The sequence below is a fragment of the Budorcas taxicolor genome, chromosome 20 (assembly GCF_023091745.1).
Source record: "Budorcas taxicolor isolate Tak-1 chromosome 20, Takin1.1, whole genome shotgun sequence".
Classification (NCBI taxonomy): Eukaryota; Metazoa; Chordata; class Mammalia; order Artiodactyla; family Bovidae; genus Budorcas; species Budorcas taxicolor.
In genome coordinates, this window is record NC_068929.1 from 74,011,663 (window position 1) to 74,029,446 (window position 17,784).

Consider the following 17,784-nt stretch of genomic DNA (forward strand, 5'->3'; position numbering starts at 1 on the left):
AGCTATTATTAGCCAATGTTGCATTTATGTCTTTTCTAAGCCACAAGTTAGGCACTGTTATTATTGTTGCTCTGGCTGTTTTCTCCAGAAACTCCCCTGGACGAGTGTGCGTGTCCAGTGTCGGTTCCCTGTACTTCTCTCATCTACATCTTTCCTTGAAAGATCACTTTCTTGCCTCTCAAAAAGTATCCCCCAGACATTCCTCTAAGGGGGTGTTTTTTTAATCTGTTTATTTTTAACTGAAGCATAATTGCTTTACAGTATCGTGTTGGTTTCTACCAATGTCGTGTATCTGTGCGTATCTTTACTTTGCCCTCATTTATGACAGTTTCTGCAGGCACGCCGTTCTGGATTGAGTCACCGTCTCTCGGCATTTTGAGGACAGGGCTTCTCCACCTGCCGCCCCACAGTCCTGTTGGGACGGGAGGTCCTGTGGGGCAGGGTCTCCTGCGGGCAGGGTCTCCGCGTCCCCCGGGCAGGGTCTCTGCGTCCCGCGGGGCGGGGTCTCCATGTCCCGTGGGGCGGGGTCTCCTGCGGGCAGGCAGGTCCTGTGGGGCGGGGTCTCCGCCTCACGTGGGGCGGGGTCTCCTGCGGGCGGGGTTTCCGCGTCCCGTGGGGCGGGGTCTTCTGCGGGGCGGGGTCTCCTGGGGGCAGGCAGGTCCTGTGGGGCGGGGTCTCCTGTGGGGCGGGGTCTCCTGCGGGACCGGGTCTCCTGCGGGCAGGCTGGTCCTGCGGGGCGGGGTCTCCTGTGGGGCGGGGTCTCCTGCGGGGCGGGGTCCCTGTGTCCCCGGGCCCATCCAGCTTCCTTTACCTTTGGGGCTGGCTGCAGTCTCCCTGTGATGTGTCTGAGCACAGACTTCTGTCGTTTTATTATGAAACTGTCATAAGTGGTTTTACTTACTTATCTCTCCCAGAATATTTTGTGTGTCCAGGGTCTGTAAATTCTTGTTTTTGGTGAGTTCTGGGAGTTTTGCAGCTGAGCGTTAAACCTCGCCCTTCGCCTCTGCGTGGCCGTCCTGGGCTCTGTGTGTGACCGTCTCCCTGGCCCCTCGGGGTCTCCTCCTCTGTCAGGGGTCTTTTTAGACTCCGTGTCCGGGTTCTCCACTGTGCATTGGCCCACGCGTGGCTGTTTCTCATCTGTCTAACCACATGGCGAAATACAGCCTTGTGAACAACCAGACACGTTCCGCCTTGACAGCAGTTCACCTGCGCCTGCCCGTCCACTTCCCTCCTGCCCCCAGAGTCAGCACCGCCTCGATCTGGCCGGTCGTCTCCTGGGCCTTTTCTGCTGCACAGCTTTGTGGCATCTATGCCGCTGATGCTGCTGCTGAGTCGCGTCAGTCGTGTCCAACCCCATAGATGGCAGCCCACCCTGGGATTCTCCAGGCAAGAACACTGGAGTGGGTTGCCATTTCCTTCTCCAATGCATGAAAATGAAAGGGAAGTCGCTCAGTCGTGTCCAACTCTTAGCCATAGGCTGCAGCCCACCAGCTCCTCCGTCCATGGGATTTCCTAGGCAAGAACACTGGAGTGGGGTGCCATTGCCTTCTCCTGTGGCATCTACCAGTTCAGTTCAGTCACTCAATCGTGTCCGACTCTTTGCGACCCCATGAATCGCAGCACGCCAGGCCTCCCTGTCCATCACCAGCTCCCGGAGTTCACTCAGACTCACGTCCAAGGAGTCAGTGATGTGTGGCATCTATAGGTACCGCTAAATTCCTGAGAAGCGGACTGTTCGGTTTCCGTCGTTTTGAACTTTATGGAAAGGGCTTCACGCTGAGTCCTTGAGCTCGTCTCTCCACTGTGTGTGGTAATGCACCAGGATTCATGCTTCTTATACCCACAGTCCCCTGAGCCTCTTGAAGCTGTGAGTTTACAGTTCAGTTCCCAGTGTGTTTGGAAATGTCTGCCGTCATCCCTCCCGCTTTTTCTGCCTCCTCGCCTTCAGGGGCTCTGGGCACACGGTCCGGGCTCTCTGGGCCCCTCCCCTCTGTGTGTTTCATCCCATGTGCTTTCTGTTGCTTTGCTTAGCCATTAGTTTTTCACCTCGGCAAAGCCTAATCTGCCGACGAGCCCACCCAGCGGACCTGTCCTTGCACACACTGTCGTGTTCACCTCTAGAAGTCCACGCTGGACATTTTATGTCGGTCACACCTCAGCTTACCTGTCTGGTCGTGCGGTGCAGTTACGATCACTGTGCCAGGCCCTCGTCTGCCAGTGTTAACATCTGTGTCTGTTCTGGGTCAGCGTCAGTTGACTTTTTTCATAAGATGTTGGATTTTGCTGATGCCTTGCATGTCTAGTCATTTTTAACTGAATTCTAGGTGGTGTGAGTTTTGCCATGTTAAAGCCTAGATATATTTGTGCTACTTTAAATACTCTGGGGGCTTCCCTTGTGGCTCAGTGGGTAAAGAATCTGCCCGCAATGCAGGAGACTTGGGTTCAATCCCCAGGTCGGGAAGATCCCCTGGAAAAAGAAATGGCAACTCACTCCATTATTCCTGCCTGGAGAATCCCATGGACAGAGGAGCCTGGCGGGCTGCAGTCCACGGGGTCACAAGAGTCAGACACGACTCAGTGACTAAACCACCACCAGATACTCTGGGGCTCTATTCTGGGTCATCATCGAATTACTTGGAGACAGTTTGATCTCTGGGGGACTTGCTTGTGAAGACTTGTTAAGTGGGACCACAGCAGCGTTGGGCGTGGGGCTCCCCGCTCTCCTGATGCTGGAACAAGACCTTGAGGAACACTCTAGTCAGCTCCCGAAACCCAAAAGGTGCTCCTGCCCGGCTGTGGGGCAGCTCCCGAAACCCAAGAGGTGCTCCTGCCCGGCTGTGGGGCAGCTCCCGAGACCCAAGAGGTGCTCCTGCCTGGCTGTGGGGCAGCTCCCGAGACCCAAGAGGTGCTCCTGCCTGGCTGCGGGGCAGCTCCCGAGACCCAAGAGGTGCTCCTGCCTGGCTGTGGGGCAGCCCCCCAAGACCCAAGAGGTGCTCCTGCCTGGCTGTGGGGCAGCTCCCGAGACCCAAGAGGTGCTCCTGCCTGGCTGTGGGGCAGCCTCAGCTCCCAGTGTCTAGGTTTGGGGAATGTTCCTTGAATCCTGCTGGGAGGGTCTTTCTGGACTCGAGTGCCTGGCCGCTCAGCTGGACCCTGGGTCCCCATGTACATGCTCAGAGCTCTGGGTGCTGTGACCCCCTCTGGAACTCCGTCCTGTGAGTTGCCGCGCCCTGGGGCTCTCCCACGCTCACCCCATCTCGTCAGCCCCGGGGTTCACCACCTGCCCTGGGCTCCGTGCCCCGCTGCTGCTGGAAAGTCCCTGGAGGCTGCGAGTGGGGCAGCTGGAGGCCTCATCCTCCTGGTCTCTCTCAGGGTCTCTGTTCTTTGTTGTCCATCGCCTGCTGTCTGAAAATGCGTTGTTATGTACATGTTGTTCATTCTAAGTGGCTTTGCATGGTAGAGCCTCTTAGGTTCCCGTTACTCCATCTGGACCAGAAGTATCATTGTTTTTCTTGCTTTTGGCTGCACTGTGCAGCTTTCAGGATCTTACTTCCCCAACCAGGGATTGAACCCAGGCTCTCAGCAGTGAAAGCCCGGAGTCCTAACCACTGGACCGCCGGGGAGTCCCTGGCCCAGAAATCTCTTTGTCTGTCTCTCTGGCACTGCCCTGCCCATCCCCCCGTACCCCCCCATTATGAAAGCTCCATCACCCACCCCCTTTCTGTGCCCTCTTCACTGACAGGGACCTTGTCCGCTACTTCTCAGGAAGCAGCCTTTGACCTTTGAACTGTGCAGCTCTGTGCCGTGTCCCCTTCTCAGCCAGTTCTTACACAGCTGCCCAGTAACCTGAAGGTCTCCACCCTCTGGCCCAGGGGCCTGGACTGGAGTTTCAGGTTCCTGCTGATCACTGCTGTTTCTGGTTTCCTGGTCGCCGGCTCACGGCTTGAGCTTCCCTTGTGGGACCTCTGAGAGGCCTCTTCTTCCTCCCAAGAAGGTTGCCTTGGGCTCGTCCGTGGCTGGGACAGAGGGCCGCTTCAACCCTGGGCTGGGTCCCAGCTGGGGTCCCCAGTGTGCCCCCCGCCCCAGCCTCAGCACTGGCCTGAAGTCACCACGCAGCCACCACCCCAGCCTCCGGCCCCTGCTGCTCCGTCCCCGCCAGGCCCTGCCCTCCGGCTGCCCTTGGGGGCCGAGGAGTGTGTCCTAGGCAGGTCCCCGGAGGGCGAGGAAGAGCCCTGCGAGGGGACCGCCTTCCCCCGCACCCCCCAACCCCAGGACGGCCATATCAGAAACAAGCCCTGCACGTCTTGGTTTGGAAATGTTTACAAACCCTCGGTTCTTGCCATTTAGTGCGATCGAATGGCTTGTGCTCAGAAACAGGCTGAGCTAACAGCCGGGTAATCACAGGCGATGGCATCTGTGGACAGCTAAATAGGGGCCTGTCCACCTCGCCCGCCCCCCGAGCCGGGAATGGGCTGCACCCGCACCTGCGGGGTCGCACAAAGCAGCCGGCACCACGGGGGCGCGGGGCTGCCCCGGGACGGGATTGGAGGCCCCAGGAGTGAGGCCGCGGGGCTGCCCCGAGACAGGTTCGGAGGCCCCAGGAGTGAGGCCGCCAGGGGCTGGGGGCACCGCGGGTTGCGAGTGGGCTGGCGGCGTGCACTCTGGGACCCTCCCAGGCCTGTGGCGTCCAGTGTCTGCCCAGAGCGGAGGCCACTGGGCCGCATTCTGGCCCCTTGAGGCCGCCGTGCTCTGACTTTGTGAAGCGATGACTTGCCTCCAGGAAGCGACTGGGGCGTCAGGTCTGTGGTGCCCAGGAGCCGCACTGGTCCCCGCCCCCGCCTCCTCCCGGCTACGGCAGGGCCCCCAGCCTGGGAGCTGCCTGTATCCAAGGGGCACCTCACTTCTTGTCTCAGCAAACCCTGTCTCCTCTGCAGCTCCGCCACTGGCTCTTGGTGTAGGCAGATGGAGGAGGAGGAAGAGCTGCTGGCTGCCATCGGTGAAGACCAGGGCGAGGAGGGCACCCCACCCCCGGCCCTGCGCCTCGCCGGACACACACGCGTCTTTCCCTGGACAGGCGTGCCCTCTGTGCCCCGGGAGCCGACCCCACCGTCCATGTGTCGCTGTGTACCTCCCCTAGTCTGTGCTCGTTCCGCAGGTAGAATCGACTGAGCTGTGTTCCGTGCGTTACAGCCGCCGCCTGCCCTCCACCCCCGCCGGCCCACCAGGGCCCCCTGGAGCTCGGGCCGCGCCACTGGTGCGCATGTGGAGGAGAAATAACGATAATTATAGTTCACCGTTCTCTGCCGAGAGCCCCGGCGCCCGCAGTAGCTTCCTACACCCTTTGCTTTGCTCCTATTAAAAAGCCGAGTGTCATGTTTGCCCTTCTTGTGCAGCCGTGAAATGGGAGAAGCCGCACAAAAGGTGAAAAAGCATCCCCATGTCAAGTGGGTCCAGTCCGAGCCCCGAAGGGCCGGGGGCCTGGGTGGGAGACAGAAGTGCTGTTTATCTCCTTGTAGCTGAGGGAAAACTCAGTAAAATCTGTGTGACTGCCACTGGTCTCGCCCGACGCGGCTCCCTGTGAGCTCACGGTCACCTCACCACGGACCCCCAGCCACAGAGAAGGCGAGCTTGCCAGGAGCAGGGGTGCCCCTGCGGCTTAGCCTGGACTCCCCAACCTTAGGAGAATCTCAGTTCTCGGAGGCGCCTAGCTCAGCAGCCGCAGCTCTGCTTTCCTTAGGGAATGGCTTTCAAAGCCGTGTTGACCCGGGAGTCAAACCCGTGCTTAGAAGGCGGGGCCGGTTTCTGAAGCCCGTTGGCCAACGTTGCCAAGGTTGCTAGAGAGGATGTTAGCCTCTGGCGCTGCCATCCGCAGGGCTCGTGGCCATGGTCCGGGGACGCCCTGCTGGCCACGTGCCCAGGGCCACCGGAGGCTGCCGGACAGGCCCGCGGAGCCCTCGCTGGGAGCGGCCCTCAGCCCAGGCCCGCGGAACCGGCTGCTCAGGGGAGCCACGGGTGGACTGGCGCTCGGGAGCGGGTGTGGCCGAGGGGAGTCGGGCCCCCCCCCATCCTTTCCAGGAGCGCTGAGCACTCCTGAAGAATGCCAGTGGTGTCCGCGTCCATCTGTGTTCACAGTGGCCTCTCGTGTGCTTGTCCCCAACAATAAAGAGACCCGCGGGGAGACAGCCAGGGCTGTATGGCCACATTCCTGCCTGACAGCGTCTCGTCCAGGTGGCGCCTTGGGCACCCAGACCCCTTCCTTGAGAACCCCCTTCACTCACCTCCGCCTGCCACGAGCATGCGCAGCTCCGCCTTCCCAGGTCTGCCAGGCTCAGCCTGACCCACCCGTGGCCCCGCGGGTGTACCCCCAAGTCCTCCAGTCTGTCTTTCCTCTCTCTCAAGCCCTCCTCTGCCCAGCCAGCTCCCCTGCAGGCTCCCCGGGGGTCCGGACCCCGGCCAGGCGGGCTGAGCTGACCGCGGCTCCTGCCCAATGCGAGCACCTCTTCTGGAGACACAACAACAGAGTCCTGAGCGGCTCCCTGCCTTTGGTCCCTAAGGATCTCCGGTCCGCTCTGGAGAAAGAGGTCCTTCTAGACGCCCGTCAGCTCTGGCCACAGCCCAGAGAAGAGCCCTGCGCTTTGTCCTTCTGGTTGGATGCCACCTCTGGGAGTCTGCTCTGACCTCTGCTTCTGGGTTCCACCCCTGATCAGTGCTCAGGAACCCCCACTCTCCCCAGCAGGTTCCCATGGAAGGGAGAGTGCCCACTGTCTCCCCAGTTTGAGCAGGAGCTCCCCCGCGAGCAGGGGCTGAGCTCATCTCGTGCATTTCTGCCAGTGTCTTGGAGCTGGTACACAGTGGGCAGTGGCACTCAAGGCACATTTACAGACGAGGGAGCGAACAGGGAGGGGCACTGGTGGGTGAATGGAGGAAGAGGCGAGAAAGACGAAGGGAGAGAGGAAATGAAAGGGTGGGTGGAGGGGTGGGTGGATGGGTGGGTGGGTGGATGGATGGAAGGATGGAAGGATGATGGATGGATGGATGGGTGGATGGGTGAGTGAGTGGATGGGTGGATGGGTGAGTGGATGGACAGGTGGGTGGATGGTGGGCAGGTAATCTGTGTGCACGTGAATGGGTGGACAGGTGGGTGGAGGGGTGGATGGGTAATCGGTGTGCACGTGGGTGGGTGGACAGGTGGGTGGACGGGTGGAAACAGGTAGTGGAAGTTCTCATGTCACGTCTAAAGGCCGTCCTTCTGGTCCAGCCTCACACACCCAAGTGGGGCTAGCCACCTGAATGCTGTGTTTGATGTCTGTTCTCCAAGGGGAGGTTACGCTCTTTAATACAAGTGAATCATGTCAATTTTGAAACACCTGAGTACGTGTTTTCTTCCTGCCCTGACTGGAAACCAGCTCCGGGGGGGGAAGAGGCCGCCTGCGCCCCAGCTCTGTCGATGGGGGCCTCGGAGCCTCCATCCACACTGCGCTTTGCCGTCGGACAGATGCTCTTTGCCCAATGACCTTTAGAAACAGTCTAGGTGTTACAGCCCAGAAAAGCCATGTGATTTTTCCTTTGAGAGGAGCATTTTAATAAAGGCTTGGCAACAGTGAAACAGGTGATTTAAAGAGTAAACGAATTCCTCCGTGTCTGGCTTTCCTTCGTTTTGCTCCACAATGCTCGCTTAATCTCTGTAGACGCGCCTGAGCAGCATCTTTACCCGTCTCCTGGTCACGGACAGCAGGAAAGGTCACCTTTTCTGAGACAGTTAATTAGCAAGCCCCATGCTCCATGGTCCTCCCTGGAAGACACTGCCATGTCCTGACCTTGGGAGACCTGCCTGCTTCCCACCTCCCCCTGTCCCTGAGGACGCCCAGGGCCCCAATACCACCAGCAGAGCCTGAGGCACCGGAACCTCCCTCCTCCATCTCTCCCTGATGCTCCGGGGTCCTGCAAACCAGCCCCTCACTGCGCACGGGTACCAGCTGGCCGCACTGAGGTCCATTCACATCTGGGAAAATGAGCTGACAGTCATTCTGGCCACCGCTCCCCCCTCTGACCTTAGGTGACAGAGAGGGCCAGGCAACTGGGCTGCCCCTGCACAGGGCCGCGGCCATTCCACAGGAAGGGAAAACATCGAACCACTCCAATTTAGTGGGTCTGGCTTGACTGTTTTTTGTTTTTTTTTTTTTCATTTTAACAAAATAGAAAATATCAGAGTCAGTGCCCCTGAGGGGCAAGTCCTGCTTTGTGAAGTGTGTCTCAGGCATGCACTTTATCTCCCTGATGGAGCATCAGAGAGAGATGGGACGCCAGAGACAGAGCTGATGGGACGGGGAGAGAGGTCAGAGCCCAAAGTCGGGGCCCCGCCCTGGGCAGGGGTAGCGAGCCCCGCCGTCACCTGCCCCTCCAGGAGGGCCCTGTGTGCAACCCCCTGGGGCCCCCCTGTGTCCCTCCTCGAGGGCTGGCGGGCAGCTTCCATGTACACAACAGAGCTTAAGAACTGAGTCTGTGTCGACTGGACGCTGAACACTTATCTAGAATTAGAGTAGTTTTACTTATCCCCGGAGCTAAGTTCCTCTTGTATGTGCTAAGGCATTGCAGTCATGCCTAACTCTTTGTGACCCCACAGACTGCAGCCCTCCGGGCTCCGCTGTCCATGGGATTCTCCAGGCAAGAATACTGGATTGGGTTGCCATGCCCTCCTCCAGGGGACCTTCCCGACCCAGGGACCAAACTCCTGCCTCATTGTATCCTGCTTTGGCAGGCGGTTCTTAACCACTAGTGCCACCTGGGAAGCCCAAGTTCCTCTTTGCCTCGAGTCATTTGTTGTGTAGGCGAGAGTTCCATCAGAGCGGACACTTCTCTGGGTTAAAAGACACCTGCTTCTGTATTTACACAGCAGTGCACACGACAGGCTTGATTCTCCTGGATCAAAGGCTAACATCTGGAGCAGTCTTTCAAGAAGCATATTCAGAGATGGTATTACGATTCATCAACTATTAAATGCTCTGATATCCTTTGTTCACAGAGAGACTAAATGTAAAGTTCTAAACCGTTCTATTACTCCAGAGAAACCTCTGAGACGGAGGCCTCCTGCAGGTCCAGCTCCCGCAGAGCCAGCGAAACCCCCAGGAGGGTGACCCTGTTGGCCTGGGTGCTCCAGGCTCCAGCTCCAGGGATGGGGCCAGGGAGCTCACCCTTCACCTCCCAGGCAGGGACCATGGCTGTGTGAGGAGGAAGCTGGAGACGAAGGTGAGGGCAGGGCTGCCCCGGTGAGGCCCTGGCCTCCTAGGCCTCGGTCTGCCGACTTGCTGCAGGGGCTGCCCCTGCCTGGCTGGGCGGCCGCCGAAAGGATTAACGTGGTAGGATAAGGGAGGTGCTGAGAAGCTCGGCCTGAGCCTGGCGGGTGGGCAGCGTTGTTTCCGGCGGCGAGGCAACGCTTTCTGGCTGCTCCCTGGCTGTGGCGGGCAGAGAGAAAGGTGTTTTCCATCCAGTCAGTAGTTCGCTGTTATGGCTGTGTCTGATGTCAGAAATTCTAATGGATCCAGCCCGTATCTGCCGGTTCCCCCCTCTCTTAGCGCCGCATCGCTCCCTGTGGGCGCGTGGGGACGCTGGGCACTCTGGCGGCATCCATGGTGCCCACGTGGATGCAAGGGCTGGGGCCTTGGGGGCAAGGGCATGGCCTCGGCCAGGAGGGCCCTGCCCGTGCGTGGAGCATGCCCAGTGGCTTCCAGGACTGAGGAGGAGGAAGCGGGCAAGGCCAGGCGCTCGCGGGTCCAAGGCACGGCCCCGACTGCCCTGCGCTGAGAACGCGGACACTCAGCGGATCGACCACTCACCGCCTCGCCTCCAAGAGCCCGCCCCTCACCCCGCGACCGGCACTGGGAAAGGCCCAGAGGTGATGCCCGGGGCAGGACGCAGCGAGCCCAGCCCGGGTCTCCAGCCCCAAGGCACCCTGCAGTGCCTCTGGGCCCAGGTCTGAAGTTGGGTTTAAACACCCGCTCTCTGTGCTGAGACTCTTCAGCTGGGAAAAACCTGAGACTTCCTGGTCCTCCGATGAAAGAAAACGTCCCTGTGTCTGAACTCAAGTCAGGAAACCCTTGTTTTAGCAAAACAAGAGACTTTTACGGGGCGGGGGGGGGGTGGGGGGGGTGGGGGGGGAAGGCTTTCAAATTAAAACTGCAGAAAATGAGACTCTTGTGAGAGCACAGCTAGGGAGTCCCAGGGGGCGCTGGGCGGGAGACAAGCTTTACGTTGGAGCCTCGGACGAGACCCCCAGCCCGCACAGACCTCCCACCCAGGCCCAGGAGCACACAGGGTGGGGGGGCCGGAGCTCGGGAACCCCCACCTCCAGAAAGGCCCTGGTTGTCTCCAAGCTGCCGACCACCGTCCAGCCCCTGGGGTCCCTGCATGGCTCCTCCTCACGTCACCAGACCCGACGTGCACCTACCTGGCCTGCCAGGGGCCTCTTCACCGTCCCCCCAGGAAGGCGTGGCTCCCACCGCACCCCCCCACCACCCAGGCTGCCCCACCAAGCCCCCACCCCAGCCCTGCAGAGGTCTTCACCCTCCTAGGCCAGGCGGGCCAGGCCCGGCCCTCCCCACACCGCAGGCCTACTCTGTTCCCAGGGGTCCCGCCACCCCAGGGGGATCCACAGACTTTGACGGTCTGGCTTGTGGAGACGTCCCACCACACAGACGCCCCAGCCAGAGCCGTCCCAGGCAGGGCGGGCGATGGGGACCGCAAGGCCCATGGGCGGGACCCAAACACTGACCCAGCGCTCAGGAGCCTCTCCCAGACAACCCCCAGAGGCAGGGCTGCCCGCCCACCCTCTACCCCGTGGGGTCAGCCGCCCCCAGGTGCTGCCCGACCCCAGGACGGGGGACACATCCCCCACCCACTGGGACCAGCGGGCTGCCCCGGGCTCAAGGTTGAAGGCCAAAGGTCACAATGTGACGTGCTCCCTGCAAGATGCCCACACCTCACCTCCCAGAGTTCATGCCCTTGGGTGACCCCTCTACCCACTGCCCCCATAAAATTGGATGTTGTTTGTTTAGTCGCCAAGTCGTGTCTGACTCTTTTGGGACCCCACGGACTGTAGCCCGCCAGGCTCCTCTGCCCGTGGGATTCTCCAGGCAAGAAGACTTAGTGGGCTGCCATCTCCTCCTCCAGGGGGTCTTCCTGACCCAGGGTTCGAACCCGTGTCTCCTGCATTGGCAGGACACAGCAAAAATGAAGGGACAGACCACTGAGGCCACAATGCCCGTTTTCCTGGAATCTCCTCCACGGTGAGGATGGAGCTGGCCCAGGGTCACAGGCTGTCAGGCAGCCAGCAGCCAGCAACCAGCGAACCGAGTCCTGAGCCCCCTGCTCCGAGGGCAGCCAGGGACTTAGACACGGTCCTTCCGCAGCAGTCCTCTGCCTGAGGCCCTCTCCTGCCCCAGCCCTCAGCCCTCCTGAACAGCAGCGGGCAAGCCACAGACCAGCGGCTGAGCAGGCAGGAGCATGAGGCCCCCGGGCTCTGGGGAGGCCAGCTGGCATGCCCAAGTCCAGCAGGGGAAGGACTCCAGGGCAGGAGGGTCATGCCTTTGCAGGGACCCAAAGGAGGGGCCCGAGATCCTTCCTGCACTTGGGCTCTGGGGCAGGCTGGGTCCTGAGAGCGCGTGAGCTCCCGGCCTGAGGACTCAGCGCGCAGTGGGGTGTATGGAGCTGGGGCTGAAGAAAGACAAGGGGCCTCGTGGAGAGGTGGGGCCTGGACACTGGCTTCCCGGGATTTCCAAGACCCCACCCCCACCTCTAGTCCTCCCGCTGGGGCTGCGCTTGTTCCCCTAAACTCGTCTTGAAGACCGAACCCCCAGCACCCAGGCGTGTGGCTGTTTGGAAACGGGGCGTCTGTGGCTGGACCTGGTGAAGCTGAGGCTGCCCTGCAGGGGCTGGGCCCCCGTCCAGTAGGATGGTGTCCTGTGAAGCCAGACGGCTGGAGACACACTCACAGGGAGATGCCACAGGGAGGGGCTCAGAGAGGGTGACGCTTCCCTGAGTCCAGGCGCCAGCCAACGCCGGCCAAGCTGAGAAGCTGGAGGGGGCCAGGCTGGAGTCCCCCTCAGCCGCAGAAGGAAGCCGCCGCACCAACACTGTGGCCTCGGACTTGCAGCCACTGGGACAGGACAACCACACCCCTCATCCTTCTCTCTAGGGAACATACATGGCCTCCTGCCAGGCGCCGGGCACCCGGGAGGGGCTGCAGAGACGACGGGACCGCGGACAGGCCTGGCCAGGCACCAGGGGCTCAGCAGGAAGACCCTCAGCCCAACAGTCATGGCACGCACTCACGCTGCCGTACAAAGAGGACGGCGGCCTTGGGGGTGGCAGGGGGGTCCAAGGACAGTGGGCGGGCCCAGGACGGGATGCTGGAGTGACCCGCTGAACTGAGAGGCACACCGGGGTGTGGAGGACGCGCGGGCGCCAACGCAGGGCGGGTGTGGCCGGCACAGCCCCTCCTGCCCACCCTGGGAGCCCCGCCGGGAACGCGCAGGCTATGAAGCAGGGGTGGAGGGCCGAGTGTCCCGGCCTGCGGGTATGCCTGTCAGCGGGTGCAGGAACCAACAGGAGGGCAGCGACTCTTTCTTCAGTAAATTAGAAAGAGCCACGTGCGCTCGTGCACGAGGTAAGGTCGTTTCAGGAGACTTCGTCCAGTTACCCACACGCGGGTCCTGTGTGCACCAGGCTGAGAACTAACCTGCTTCCTGGCAGGCGCCGCCAGGCCCTGGCCCTGCCAGGAACGAGGTCAACGTGCCTCAGGCACACATCCGTCCTTCCTGGGACGGAGGCTGCGCCTGGGCCCCAAGACGGTCCCAAAGCCTTCCACAACTGGTGGGGCCAGAGCTCTGGGGCCACACAGCCATCTTCCTCCTGAGCAATGGCGCAGGGCTGGCCTCAGTGTGCAGGGTGTGTGTACACGTATGTGGATGTGTGCTCTCATGTGAGTGAGGGTGCACACATGAGCATGTGCAGGTGTGCAAGGCGTGTGCCTGCACCGCTGTGGTGCTGACTAGGAGTGGGAGGTGCTGGACCTCCTCCCCGTGGACCCCGGAACAGCAGCCAGAGAGGGGCCATGAGGCTGCACAGCAGTCACTGGGCGTGAACTCTGGGGGAAGCAGGGCCGGCCCCTGAGGTCTCAGCACACGGGGCTCCTGGGTGCAGGGTGGGTGCGTGCAGGGGGCCACGTCTGAAGCTCCAAAGTGCTGTCCTCCATTCCCACGCCGTCTCCACAGGGGCCAGACCCAGAAAGTCCTACGACCGCCCGGTGCTCACCCAAGGCCGTGTCTGGACTGTGCTCTCGGCTCCCCTCTCTGCCGCCCCCCAGGGGCTCCCCTCCATGCCCTGCGCCCCATGGGGAACCCCAGGTTCAGTCGCACATCCATGTGCCCCCCAACAAGGAGCATGCAGGCGGCGCGGACCACCCAGGCCTGAGTCTGCACAGGGTGTGCCCACGAGGAGGGAGGACCCGAAGCTTCCACAGATCCCGTCCGTGGCACCGGGCCGGGTGCATGGCCACACGGGCCACAGGGGCCTCCACAGAGCCGCCCAGTGGGGCATCCAGGCGGTCACCTCTGAGCCCAACCAGGCTGCCGGCTGCTCGTCCGGTGTGGGAGGGGCCACGCTGCCATCTGCCCTCAGTCCACTGAGCCGCTGCCACTCGGTGAGGTCAGTTCAGTTAAAGCTGAACGGCCTGGCTGACTGGGTGCAGGCCACCCGGAGCCCAGCACCTGCTCCCGCCCCAGCAGATGGGGGCCAGCACCCCCCAACCCCAGCCTGAGCCCCCCCAGCACCCCTCCTTGCAGGGCCGGCTGACCATCCACTAGGCTGAGGGCATGTCGGGCAGCCCACAAGGGTGGGTGGGGGGATGGACACCGGACCCTGGCCAGCCCGGGTCTCTGCAAGACGGTGTTTTGACCAAGAACCAGAAGACGTAGAACTGCGCCCTAGTTAGGCTGTTTGTTTTGCACAGAGATGAGTTAGCAACCCTGAAATTGCCCGGCATTTATTCTAGACTTGGGCGAGCAGGGGTAATCAGAATGGCTGCATAATTTGCAGGTTCTGTACAAAATGAGAACATGGGGCCCGTGTTCAAAACTCGTTAAGAATTTCAGGATGTTATCAACAGAGCTGTGAACAGGCCCCTCCGAGCACGGCCCTGGATAATCCCTGGATAATCCCTGGATAATGAGAGTGGGGATGGGGCCACAAGTCAGGCACGGAAAGGCATGGGGACGGGCTGCTGCCCCGCCTGGGGTTCCCACGTGCCCCGGGTTGTAACACAGACACATGTGTCCACACACGCGTAGGCGGGACAGACCTGGCCCCTGTGTGTGGGGGAAGCATGTCTGAGCTCTGGTCTGAAAGGCTTGGCACCCGGTTGGGCCCTGAGCCCTCCCAGAGCTCAGACCGCAGATCCAAAGGTCCCTGTCCTGTGAGAGGCCTCAGGGCTCCCTGGAGAGACTGCTGGTTCCGGAGCCCAGATGCAGGAGGCGTCAGCGGGTGGGAGTGTCTCGTGCGGCTGCAAAGGGGAGGCGGGCTGGGGCAGGGACAGAGCCCCCCAGAGGGCTCGCGAAGGCCGGACATGGGGCAGATGACCGAAGAACCACAGTAATGACCGTGGGAATGATGACCCTCTGACTCATCCCAGGCTGCCCCAGCAGGCCTGCCCAGGCCCGTGTCCCCTACAGCCCCCGGGGGTCAGAGCCTCACCCCACAGGGTCAGGACTCACACCCGCGTCCGGGGTCAGGACTCACACCCGCGTCCGGGGTCAGGGCTCACCCCACGGGTGCGGGGCTCACAGACACCAGCTGGGAAAACATGCCAGACAAGAGAGAGAAGCCCAGCCCACATCCCGTCGGCAGAACTGTTGCTCACAGAGAAGGGCCAAGGGACGCAGAGCAACCGCTTGGCAAACACCACAGCAATTGCCTGGGGGAAAATGACACTGAAAAGTGAGATGGGCGCAGGCCTGACGAGACAATCAACGGGGAGGGAGGAGCTTTGACGGGAGGGAGGGGCTTCGACGGGAGGGAGGGGCTTCAAGGGGAGGGAGCGGCTTCAAGTGGGGATGGGCTACAAAGGGAGGGAGGGGCTTCGAGGGAGGGAGGGGCTTCGAGGGAGGGAGGGGCTTCGACGGGAGGGAGGGGCTTCAAGTGGGGATGGGCTACAAAGGGAGGGAGGGGCTTCGAGGGAGGGAGGGGCTTCGAGGGAGGGAGGGGCTTCGACGGGAGGGAGGGGCTTCAAGTGGGGATGGGCTACAAAGGGAGGGAGGGGCTTCGAGGGAGGGAGGGGCTTCGAGGGAGGGAGGGGCTTCGACGGGAGGGAGGGGCTTCAAGTGGGGGCGAGGCTTCACGGGGAGGGAGCGGCTTCAATGGAGGCGTGCTGAGAGGGGAGGGAGGGGCTTCGAGGGAGGGAGGGGCTTCGAGGGGGGCTTCGAGGGGAAGAAGGGGCTTCGAGGGAGGGAGGGGCTCCGATGGGGGAGGGGCTTCAATGGAGACGTGCTTAGGAGGGAGGGAGGGACTTTGAGGGGAGGGAGGGGCTTCGAGGGGAGCAGAGCAACCTGGAGAACAGCCCGCGCCCCCCTACCCCCTCCGTGCACGCGCAGAAGGGAGGTCCAGGAAGGGCCTGCAGCACCCGCGGGTTCCTGCGTGACGGGCGCATCCTCAGTGTGGCTGCGGGGCGGCAGCGACGAGCCCGGGCTGAGAGGCTCGGCGTCCCCGAGACCTGCCGAGAATGAGGAGCCGTCCCCCGAGAGGGGGGCCCGGGAGACGGAGAGCTGAGCACCGCCGGTGTCCCGCAGCGGGCCCTGCTCCGGGAAAGTCCATCAGACGCGGCCGCGTCGCACGGCGCCCCTGTGTTCCCGGGGCCAAGTCGTCCTCCCTGGGACGCGCCGCCGGCCCCAGGACTCGCCAGCACCCGTCTCCTGCTGCTTCAGGGGTGAGAACACACCCTCCTGTCATCAGCAGCCGGGAGGACACAACCCTTGCCAGGGCCATGTCCCCCTCCGAGGGACAGAGAGGGCCTCCCCAGGGACCCCCGAGGCCGCCCCCTCCCTCTCAACACCGCTCCCTGCAACGGAGCCCTGAGCTGTGGGGCCTCCGATGGCCACCAACCCGGCCCTCAGCTGCCCAGCCCGGCCCCTGGGTCATGTGACACCCTCCCTGTGGGGAGGGGGGAGCCGGCCTGGCCCCAGGCACCTGGGGGACAGGGGTGCCAGTGACGCCCTGCAGCTGTTGGCTCTGAGGCATGAGGGTTCCAGCACCACTCAGGTCCAGTATCTCAGGGGCTCAGCTCAGCAAAGCTGGCCTGTGACAACTCGCAGTGCAGGGGAGACAGACCCAGGGCCCGAGACCAGGAGGAGTCCTGCACGGGGACGACATGCCTGGGCGCCCAGGCCGAGCCCCGGACACCAGGGTTTGCTCTCATCAGGGGGACATTCCAGGCCTTGGAGTCAGAGGCAGAGGGCCAGACCTCACCAGGGCCAGACAGGCTGTGCCGCGGACGCCAGCTGACTGCCTTAGTGTCCACTTCATGCTAGAGCAAGAGATGCTGCCCCACAGAGACTGCAGCGTGGACAGTACTGTCAGATTCTCCGTTAATTCAAGTGGGGGCAAGGGACTGGCCCCTGGGGCTTCTGATCTTCTGGAGGAAAGACAGCAAAATCTGAGACGTTTGGCTCCACACAAGGAGGGGCCTTGAGTCAGCTTCCAGGGAAGCAAAACTTGAGGTCAGATTAAGAGAGAGGTGAAAACGGGGGGCCGCCAGGGAAGAACTGCACAAGCCTCAGCTCTCAACTCCGCCTGGAAAGAGAGGCTTAGAGAAAGCTCACCATTCAGAGTGAGATGACCGGGTGGCTAGCGGAGGGCACTAGAGATGCCTGGGTCGAGGGGTGGGGAGCATCTGGCTACGAGTAGCTGCACAGAGTGGCCTCAAAAGTCCAGCAGGAGGGGCGTGGCTGCAGACAGCAGGAAGGCTGCCTGGAGGAGGCGGTGAGAGGCTCCCCAGGTCGCCGGGTCTCTCTTTGTTTGCAGGCCCAACACGGAACAAGGTGCTTCTGGAGGCCCGGGCCCACCTGAGGTTGTGTGGTTGAGCAACAGCTCGGATGGAGGTGTGACTGGGCGACATGTCTGGGGACAGTGCCACACAGATGCAGTTTATTCAGAGAGAATTTTTTATTTCATGAGCAGACTGTCTCTGGCTCCAAGTTCTGAATGTTGTATGAAAGGGTCGAAGGAAATTATGTCTTGTCCCCTGCACACACTCACACATGTGCACTCACGCACACACACACGTGAACTCCGACGTCCCTGGAGACTCAAAGTCCATCGAGCGAGGGCTGCATCCTCTCTGTAATAAGATGTGGACGTGGACCTGACCTGACTGGCCTGGGGGAGAGCCCTGCTCACGGCTCTAACGGGCACAGCATGAGCTGGCCTGGCCTGGGGCAACGGAGAGGCCAGGCAGGGATATGTGCAGGACCACGCCCATCCCGCTCCAGGAGCCCTGCCCCAGCTGCCAGGCGGGCCTCGCTGTGCCCGCCCCCATCCTCTGCTGGCATGCCCCTGCCCCCAACCCCACACAGCCCCCTCCTCCGTCGGGGGTCTCACACGCAGGGATGCCACTGGCCCAACCGTGCTCGCTGGGGCCGCTCCCCTCCACTGACGCCCCGTGTGCAGGGCCTCCTGCGCCCAGGGACCTGGGACCTGTTGTTTCCACCCCTGGGGCACGGCGCGTGCAGCCCCTCCTGTGCC

General features: G+C 62.0%; 1 protein-coding gene across 1 annotated transcript in view; it reads left to right on the plus strand.

The window, feature by feature from the left end:
* SLC6A3 (solute carrier family 6 member 3) overlaps positions 1 to 5,327 on the plus strand; it is a 32,927-nt gene extending 27,600 nt beyond the window's left edge. Inside the window, exon 14 of the mRNA XM_052659175.1 lies at positions 4,932 to 5,327. Coding sequence (XP_052515135.1) covers positions 4,932 to 4,955 — 24 coding nt within the window. The 3' untranslated portion in view covers positions 4,956 to 5,327. The remainder of the gene's footprint in view (positions 1 to 4,931) is intronic.
* The last annotated feature ends 12,457 nt before the right edge of the window (positions 5,328 to 17,784 follow it).